The following is a 9,596-nucleotide window of genomic DNA, read 5'->3' on the forward strand; positions in this document are numbered from 1 at the left end:
ATATATGAACAATTTACATAAAGCAACCCATAAGAGATTAAAACCAAGCGTACAGTATGATTATTTTTATTTTTTTAGTTAGCACATAGGAGAGGATTAAGAAACATAAAACAATGTAATCCTTACTTCATAGACTAATAGGATCATTCAGAATGAAATCTTCTTTTAAAGAAATGAAGTTTAATGCAGATGCGGTTTAAGAAGTTCACACAAGAGAATAATTACAAATGACTAGAACCACGAAGGGCATAGATTACTGTAAATTCCCATACTTAATACACATGTTTGCGCACTAAAGGTTAGTCCTTTTTAAAATAAATGTTAGAAATTGACACTTCATAGGCTAGTTATTGTGCATCCAAAATACAGTAAAACAAACATCATAAATCTGACATTTTATCCACATAGCAAAACCCATCTCAGTTATTTCTAACAGCTACCCCCTCTTCCTAACCCCCAACCATTTATCCCAGCCCTGAAGACCCGAGGCCAGCTGACAGATGCTCAGACAGAGAATGTGGGTGGGATTATGGGTAAAGCACTAGTGGCTGTCTGTTACATCATCTAGTCACATGACTTCCCCCAGTGTCAGAGGATAGGAAGAGGTCGATCTGGCTGCTATCGCCACAGTACCAAAATTTACACCTAAAGAAAAGACATATACAGAGTTCAGGGACTCAGGAAAAAACATCCACAGCTCAACTTGATAGCTCAATGTTTCCACAATGTTATTACTGCAGTAAAATAACACTGTTAGAGAGTGATAATGTAATGTGTGAGGAAGGGAGAGTCTCGTACCAGACTAGAAACCCTAGTAACTATGGCCTTAACGATCTATCCCATTCTGGGTATTGGACAGCTGCTCTCACCATAGGAAGTCACAGCTCTGTTCATTTTGATGTTAATAGCCTCTCGGGCAGCATCTTTTGCAGATCTGGTGTGTGGGTGTGTTTGTAATGTACACTGAACAAAAATATAAACACAACATGTAAAGTGTTGGTCCCATGTTTCATGAGCTGAAATAAAAGATCCCAGAAATGTTCCAAATGCACAAAAAACATATTTCTCTCCAAATTGTGTGCACAAATTTGCTTACATCTGCGTTAGTGAGCATTCCTCCGTTGTCAATATAATGCATTCACCTGACAGGTGTGGCATATCATGAAGCTGATTAAACAGCATGATTATTACACAGGTGCAACTTGTGCTGGGGAAAATAAAATGGCACTCTACAATGTACAGTTTTGTCACACAACACAATGCCACAGATGTCTTCAATTTTGAGGTAGTGTACAATTGGCATGCTGACTACAGGAGTGTCCACCAGAGCTGTTGCCAGATAATTTAATGTTAATTTATCTACCATAAGCCGCCTCCAACGCCGTTTTAGAGAATTTGGTAGTACGTCCAACCAGACTCACAACCACAGACCAAATGTATGGCGTCGTGTGGGTGAGCGGTTTGCTGATGTCAACATTGTAAACAGAGTGCCCCATGGTGACGGTGGGGTTATGGTATGGGCAGGCATAAGCTACGGACAACGAACACAAATGCATTTTATCAATGGCAATTTAAATGCACAAAGATACCTTGATGAAAACCTGAGGCCCATTGTCGTGCCATTCATCCACCGCCACCCTCTCATGTTTCATCATGATAATGCACAGCCCAATGTCGCAAGGATCTGTACACCATTCCGGGAAGCTGAAAATGTCCCAGTTCTTCCATGAATACTCAGACATGGCACCCATTGAGCATGTTAGTGACCGTATAGTATGTAAGAAGTGCCTATCAAGCCAATCCAACTTGTGGGAGGTGCTTCAGGAAGCATGGGGTGAAATCTCTTCAGATTACCTCAACAAACTGACAACTAGAATGCCAAAGGTCTGCAAGGTTGTAATTGCTGCAAATTGAGGATTCTTTGATGAATGCAAAGTTTGAAGGAAACAATTATTATTTCAATTGTAAATAATTATTTATAACCTTGTCAATGTCTTGACTGTATTTCCTATTCATTTTGCAACTCATGTCATGTATGTTTTCATGGAAAACAAGGACATTTCTAAGTGATCCCAAACTTTGGAATGGTAGCATATGTCTTTATTTGATTTATTCCACCTTTATTTAACCAGGTAGGCCAGTTGAGAACAAGTTCTCATTTACAACTGCGACCTGGCCAAGATAAAGCAAAGCAGTTCGACACATACAACAAAACAGAGTTACACATGGGATAAACAAACGTACAGTCAATAATACAGTAGAAAAATATACACTGTGTGCAAATGAGGTAGGATAAGAGAGGTAAGGCAATAAATAGGCCTTGGTGGAGAAGTAATTACAATATAGCATTTAAAACACTGGAATGGTAGGATGTGCAGAAGATGAATGTGCAAGTTGAGATACTGGGGTGCAAAGAAGCAAGATAAATAAATAAATACAGTATGGGGATGAGGTAGATTGGATGGGCTATTTATGGATGAGCTATGTACAGGTGCAGTGATCTGTGTTGCTGCTCTGACAGCTGGTATGTAAATGTCATATTTCAGTATTTTTTGTTTAAATTTTTTTTGCAAACATGTCTAAAAACCTGTTTTTGCTTTGTCATTATGGGGTCCTACATGAAGAGGAATCACTACCAACAGTCAACTGCATGGAGGACACTAGCCCTCAACCATGCTCTCCTTATCACATATTAGTCACAGTGTGTGACAAACACACAGACACACACACACACACACACACATTAGAAGGGGTGGAGTCTTACATTTACTGAACACTAAAGTCATTGTTCTTAATAGAAGGCATTGCTAAGAGATAAAAAGTTAACCCTCAAATCACATAATGCCTGAAAGCATAGACCCTATTAAGGCCTGTTAAAATCCATGGCATGCTCAAGTCTATAAGAGGGAATGACGTCTGCTGCTGAAAACTTAGCCAGCAAATAACATTATTCTTCATGTCAACTCACTGTGCCGTGTAGAAAATAGAGGGAATAACTCCAGACATCTTCACACCCTCATACTTCACAGCTGTCTGTCCGCGCGGGTCCCCTTCCATACATGGGCGTTCAGGAGTCAACGCGCGAGCCTCAGCGCCCTTCCACTCCACTCATAACAGGGCCTGGCATCCAAATAAGGAGAAAGAGGCCGCCGGGCGTAGTGGCGCTTGTAGAGTAGACCTATAAATTGGGTTCTGCCCTCACCACACCACCGCTGCTCATTCAGAGGAACAGGATACTCGGTACTTATTTGGTGAGTATCTGACAACTTGTCATTATTCAAATACGGGAAACAGAGAGTTCTATTTACTAGTCTGTTTTCCATCAGGTTCGGACGAAAAAGCGAAATTGATGATGAATCATATGGAATATTAATCTGCAGTTCATTATTATTATTAGATTAATAATACATTATTTGACTTTGCGGTGCTCGCTATAGGGTTTTAAAAGAGATAAATCATTACTCAAAATAAGTTTGTTAGACTTGTGTGGCCTGTGTGTTGTAGCATATACTGTACAACGTTAGCCTGCCAGTGTTTCCCGGGGCCACAATAAAAAGATGTAGGCTATTGTTGGGGCTACTCGAGGACCGGAGTTATGAAACACTTTTGTATTATGACCTGTAGCCTATACTACTTAGCCTAATGTGCGTTTTATCACAACAGAAACCCAGCTGACATCATGTGTGACGACGACGAGACTACCGCCCTTGTGTGCGACAACGGCTCGGGTCTGGTGAAGGCTGGCTTTGCCGGAGATGACGCACCTCGCGCAGTGTTCCCCTCCATCGTTGGTCGCCCCCGTCATCAGGTAAACTTCCCAGCATGAAAATCAACGAAACATTTATGAGGATACATCATACATCCATCAAATTGGGCGTTTTTCCAGACTTAATTGTCTATACATTATGCATTACTCTTGATTATCTGCTCCCGGTTTTATTTTACCTAACCAGGGGTATTCAACTCTTACCCTAAAAGGTCCGGATTTCTGTTCTACCTGATAATGAATTGCAACCACCTGGTGTCCCAGGTCTAAATCATTCCTTGATTAGAGGGCAACAATGAAAAAGACAGTGGAACAGGCTTCAAGGTCCAGAGTTGCGTTTGAGGGCACTAGACCATTGAATTGTGAAAGAAAGACACAAAGGAAGAAGAATAATGAATGAATAAATGAATGTCCTATGCTATTGTAGCTTACAACTATCTGACCATGTGTTTGACTTTGAGGAATTGTGTTTTGACTAGGTTTGCTTCCTTTCTTCCCCTGTAGGGTGTGATGGTAGGCATGGGACAGAAGGACTCCTACGTGGGAGATGAGGCCCAGAGCAAGAGAGGTATCCTGACCCTCAAGTACCCCATCGAGCACGGCATCATCACCAACTGGGACGACATGGAGAAGATCTGGCACCACACCTTCTACAACGAGCTGCGTGTGGCCCCTGAGGAGCACCCCACCCTGCTCACTGAGGCCCCCCTCAACCCCAAGGCCAACAGGGAGAAGATGACCCAGATCATGTTTGAGACCTTCAATGTCCCCGCCATGTACGTGGCCATCCAGGCCGTGCTGTCCCTGTACGCCTCCGGTCGTACCACCGGTGAGAAACAAGGAGAAAGACTCCATACATTAACATACAATTCAGATCCAGTGCATTATTGTGTCTCATGCAACCTTTCATTACATGAATCGTAGTTTACACCATTAAGATTAACATAAAGCTGTTCTATTCTATTTCCATGGCTTACATAATATTCTACCTCATGTTCTAGGTATTGTTCTGGACTCTGGTGATGGTGTGACCCACAATGTGCCCATCTATGAGGGTTATGCTCTGCCCCACGCCATCATGCGTCTGGATCTGGCGGGTCGCGACCTCACTGACTACCTGATGAAGATCCTGACAGAGCGTGGCTACTCCTTCGTTACCACTGGTGAGTCCATCATTCCTGAGAATAAACGTATTTGCTATGTTTGATATTGAATGGTACGGTCATAATTCGTTGTCCACCTTCTCGACCAAACTGCAAAACTTTGAATCTTCTATTGTAACAGCCGAGCGTGAGATCGTGCGTGACATCAAGGAGAAGCTGTGCTACGTGGCCCTGGACTTTGAGAATGAGATGGCCACTGCTGCCTCCTCCTCCTCTCTGGAGAAGAGCTATGAGCTGCCTGACGGTCAGGTCATCACCATCGGCAATGAGCGTTTCCGTTGCCCTGAGACCCTCTTCCAGCCTTCCTTCATCGGTAGGTATCTTAGAAGCATCGTGCAGCTCACTATCCAATCAAACCCATTTTTTTAACCTCTTTAGGAGACAAGAAAATATTCCCTGTGTGATCTTGTATAGCCTTTATAGCAGCTACATAAGTCATTATACCAACTACTGCCAAACATACTGTATGTTTATATTGAAGCAATGAGGGAGCTGTCCATTTCAGCACCAATTAGGCCTACATGGGTGACTTCTCATCCAGAGCATTCGCTTACAACTTGTTCTCTTCTATCTCACCAGGCATGGAGTCTGCTGGTATTCATGAGACCACCTATAACAGCATCATGAAGTGCGACATTGACATCCGCAAGGACCTGTACGCCAACAACGTCCTGTCAGGAGGTACCACCATGTACCCTGGTATTGCTGACCGTATGCAGAAGGAGATCACCGCCCTGGCCCCCAGCACTATGAAGATCAAGGTCAATATTATTCTCACTGAAGTCCACAAACTGAACATCTAAGACCAACCTGACCACAATCTCTGTGTGAGCCTACTAATGACCAATCACAGACTACTAATGACCAATCACAGACTACTAATGACCAATCACAGCCTTCTAATGACCAATCCCAATCACAGCCTTCTAATGACCAATCACAGCCTTCTAATGACCAATCACAGCCTTCTAATGACCAATCACAGTATACACCTATATTCTCCTTATAATGCATTATATGATAATTTGAACAAACAATGAACTGTATGGTGCATTATAAAGCAGTACATATTGAGAGGACTTTTGCTTATCGGTTTTCCTCTTTCCCCTTCTCTAGATCATCGCTCCCCCCGAGCGTAAGTACTCGGTCTGGATCGGCGGCTCCATCCTGGCCTCTCTCTCCACCTTCCAGCAGATGTGGATCAGTAAGCAGGAGTACGACGAGGCAGGCCCCTCCATCGTCCACAGGAAGTGCTTCTAAGCTCCCACTTGCCCATCGCTCCCCCCAGAGACAGTCAGACGACCACGGATGAAAAATCTGTTTACATTACCTCCGCCTATGGATATGTTGTTTATGACCCATATGCAAGTTACAAATCCAGACAGGCCTCTGTTTTATGTTTTGTCAATGATGTACAGTTTGTTTATACCCAAGTGCAATATGTAGATATTTATTTGCTTTATAAAAAGACTGGGATCTTGTATAATACCGCACTTTGTCATATCGTCAATCATCTGCATATTGGTATTTGTTGTATTATAATTCAGGAAAATGACATACTGTATCTGTTTACTCATAGGCTATCCATTCACAATACAGGTTTAAATCATTCCTGTTCGTGAGATTAGTACGCTACATGTTAAGTCCAGTCATGCACACTGTACAGTACAGTACAATGTGGTATGTTAAAAAATAACTACTCAAGGTTGCCCACTACGTTGTTTCTTTACACCCTCTCAGGCAACCCAAGCGATTACTCAACCGAGATAGATAAACTTGGCTGGGAGTGTATAGGCTAAGGAATTATTGCGGCTTTAAGTACAAACTAATGCTTAGGCTACTGTAAGGTCATATATTGTTGCTTTGCCTGACAGACTGTCACATGTGTTTTTATACAGACACTAGTGTAGTATGTCATGGTACATCAGCAACCGATGCAGGCATGTTCCAATATAGTCTCTCCAGACAGAAGCAGCTTAGACGTTGTAGCCTCCATCATGACAACAAATTATAGTCCACATACAGAATAGGCCTACAGAGAATACAGACCAGAACTATCTCGGCCACTACTCGTTCTGTCACTGTCATGTGGTGGTCTTACAGGCGACAGACATCCCCCGTGATTTGAGCTTATGACCAATCATTTTTATTACATATTAATATGCTACATTCCCGCCTTATACTTGGAGAACAATGAAAGTCAAAAACATGGTGTCTCCTTCTGCCTATCTCCACCAATATCCGCGCGTGACGCAAGGGGAGTATACTTAAATCAGGATTAGCTCTCCACCAACATTAAACTCAGCTGCCCTCCATTCAAGCACCGCGCGACATACCGTCCCGCGCGCACGGTCGAAAATAGGAGGGCTTTCTACTAATCAGCACTCAGGCTCGCGCAAGCAAAAGTGCTTGGGTTGTAGAGTGAGCTTTTAGCAGAGGCGCAGAAGGTAGAAGGCATGAGCGAACGCAGAAGCGGTGGGTTACCAATGCATTCTCCAGATACTGGATCATCCGGAGTAAAACACGGGAAACAATAGATTCCACAGGAATTTTGCACAGTGCACGGTGTGCTATCGTCTCCGAATGAATGACCATGGGGGAGTGGACAATATTAGAGCGTCTCTTGGAGGCGGCTGTCCAACAGCATTCTACTATGATCGGAAGGTAAGAGGGAAAGTGAGGATACTTTGTAAAAGTGTTAGCAGGAGTGTGTGTTTGATCAAGTGCTGAAAGTGATTGTGTATAAAGGACTGTACAAACCCCCCCGCTAAAACCCCAAAAAAGATTCATAACAATATGCAAAAAATGTGAACCAAAAGGAAATCATTTGATAACAGAGCTGTCACTTGAGATGAAACACTGTGGCGCTTTCCTTCTAGAACAGAACTGTCTGGTGGCTTTCAGCACTGGATAGCTCCCATTTACCGTCTGCTTAGTAGCCTACACTAGAGCCAGCTTTACTTTGCAATCGCTAATTGTCTCTATATCTTGTTTGTTTAACAATCAAGCCTATCATCTCTGCATATCTGAACTGAAACATTTTTGTTTTCGTGCTTGTTTGTTTTGTAGGATCCTCCTAACTGTGGTGGTGATCTTCCGGATTCTAATCGTTGCGATCGTTGGAGAGACGGTCTATGATGACGAGCAGTCCATGTTTGTGTGCAACACCCTGCAGCCCGGCTGTAACCAGGCCTGCTACGACAAGGCGTTCCCCATTTCCCACATCAGATATTGGGTGTTTCAGATTATTCTGGTGTGCACCCCCAGTCTCTGTTTCATCACCTACTCCGTGCACCAGTCCGCCAAGCAGAAGGAGCGTTTGGAGCGGGGGTACTCCACCGTGTTCCTCTCCTTGGACAAGCGCCATGATTCCATCAAAAGAGACGACAGCAAAAAGATCAAAAACACCATTGTAAATGGAGTGCTTCAGAACACGGAGAACTCCACCAAAGAAGCCGAGCCCGACTGCTTGGAGGTGAAGGACATCCCAAATTCGGCCATGAGAACTAGTGGAAAGTCTAAAATGAGGAGGCAGGAGGGAATCTCAAGATTCTACATCATCCAAGTGGTTTTCCGAAACGCTCTAGAGATAGGGTTCCTGGTGGGTCAATATTTCCTGTACGGATTCAATGTCCCCGCGGTATATGAATGTGATCGATACCCCTGCATCAAAGATGTAGAATGCTACGTTTCCAGGCCCACGGAAAAGACAGTGTTTCTGGTCTTCATGTTTGCGGTCAGTGGCGTCTGTGTGCTCCTGAACTTGGCTGAACTCAATCATCTTGGGTGGAAGAAGATCAAAGTAGCTGTCAAAGGCGTGCAGGCGAGGAGGAAGTCCATCTACGAGATCCGTAACAAAGACTTGCCTAGAATGAGCATGCCAAATTTCGGCCGCACTCAATCAAGTGACTCTGCCTATGTGTAGCTGTCGATTTCAATACAACTGAATGGAACAATTGTAGCCTACAAAGAATTCACATATATTTAATAATAATGTGTTAGATATTTTATCTCACCGACTTCATTTGCGAAGTAGGTCGGGTATATCGATTTTATTTGTATTTTATGAATAAGTAAAAAACAAACGGACCAAAATGTTTGTTTGTCATATATATATACACACATACGAGAAGGCACTGATGCAACTTTTTAGTATGGTTTATCCTATATTTTGTAAAGTGCTTCTTAAAAGCATTAATTTGTGTTCACATATTCACTCTGTCGTTCACTTTAGCAGTTGAACACGGAGCAAATATCAAATCATCAAATCAAATTTATTTATATAGCCCTTCGTACATCAGCTGATATCTCAAAGTGCTGTACAGAAACCCAGCCTAAAACCCCAAACAGCAAGCAATGCACGTGTAGAAGCATGGTGGCTAGGAAAAACTCCCTAGAAAGGCCAAAACCTAGCAAGAAACCTAGAGAGGAACCAGGCTATGTGGGGTGGCCAGTCCTCTTCTGGCTGTGCCGGGTGGAGATTATAACAGAACATGGCCAAGATGTTCAAATGTTCATAAATGACCAGCATGGTCCAATAATAATAAGGCAGAACAGTTGAAACTGGAGCAGCAGCACGGCCAGGTGGACTGGGGACAGCAAGGAGTCATCATGTCAGGTAGTCCTGGGGCATGGTCCTAGGGCTCAGGTCCTCCGAGAGAGAGAAA

At 43.3% G+C, this 9,596-nt stretch overlaps 2 protein-coding genes across 2 annotated transcripts; both read left to right on the forward strand.

The window, feature by feature from the left end:
- Window positions 1-3,112: 3,112 nt before the first annotated feature.
- LOC112217913 (actin, alpha cardiac muscle 1) lies at window positions 3,113-6,417 on the forward strand. The gene is made up of 7 exons (XM_024378521.2): window positions 3,113-3,251; window positions 3,664-3,808; window positions 4,271-4,595; window positions 4,768-4,929; window positions 5,051-5,242; window positions 5,509-5,690; window positions 6,046-6,417. The coding sequence occupies exons 2-7, from the start codon at window positions 3,680-3,682 to the stop codon at window positions 6,187-6,189; spliced, it is 1,134 nt and encodes a 377-aa protein (XP_024234289.1). The 5' UTR covers window positions 3,113-3,251; window positions 3,664-3,679; the 3' UTR covers window positions 6,190-6,417.
- A 726-nt stretch (window positions 6,418-7,143) lies between these two features.
- Window positions 7,144-9,257, forward strand: LOC112218121 (gap junction delta-2 protein-like). Its single transcript, XM_024378717.2, has 2 exons — window positions 7,144-7,593; window positions 7,999-9,257. The coding sequence occupies exons 1-2, from the start codon at window positions 7,517-7,519 to the stop codon at window positions 8,852-8,854; spliced, it is 933 nt and encodes a 310-aa protein (XP_024234485.1). The 5' UTR covers window positions 7,144-7,516; the 3' UTR covers window positions 8,855-9,257.
- The last annotated feature ends 339 nt before the right edge of the window (window positions 9,258-9,596 follow it).

This window comes from Oncorhynchus tshawytscha, linkage group LG18, assembly GCF_018296145.1.
Source record: "Oncorhynchus tshawytscha isolate Ot180627B linkage group LG18, Otsh_v2.0, whole genome shotgun sequence".
Lineage (NCBI taxonomy): Eukaryota > Metazoa > Chordata > Actinopteri > Salmoniformes > Salmonidae > Oncorhynchus > Oncorhynchus tshawytscha.

What these genes read in the sequence shown, in the direction of transcription:
- LOC112218121 (XM_024378717.2), top strand. Translation starts at nt 7,517, where the DNA reads ATGACCATGGGGGAGTGGACAATATTAGAGCGTCTCTTGGAGGCGGCT. An exon ending in CATTCTACTATGATCGGAAG is followed by an intron (nt 7,594 to 7,998) that starts GTAAGAGGGAAA and finishes TTTGTTTTGTAG; the next exon opens with GATCCTCCTAACTGTGGTGG.
- LOC112217913 (XM_024378521.2), top strand. Translation starts at nt 3,680, where the DNA reads ATGTGTGACGACGACGAGACTACCGCCCTTGTGTGCGACAACGGCTCG. An exon ending in TTGGTCGCCCCCGTCATCAG is followed by an intron (nt 3,809 to 4,270) that starts GTAAACTTCCCA and finishes CTTCCCCTGTAG; the next exon opens with GGTGTGATGGTAGGCATGGG. An exon ending in CTTCCAGCCTTCCTTCATCG is followed by an intron (nt 5,243 to 5,508) that starts GTAGGTATCTTA and finishes CTATCTCACCAG; the next exon opens with GCATGGAGTCTGCTGGTATT.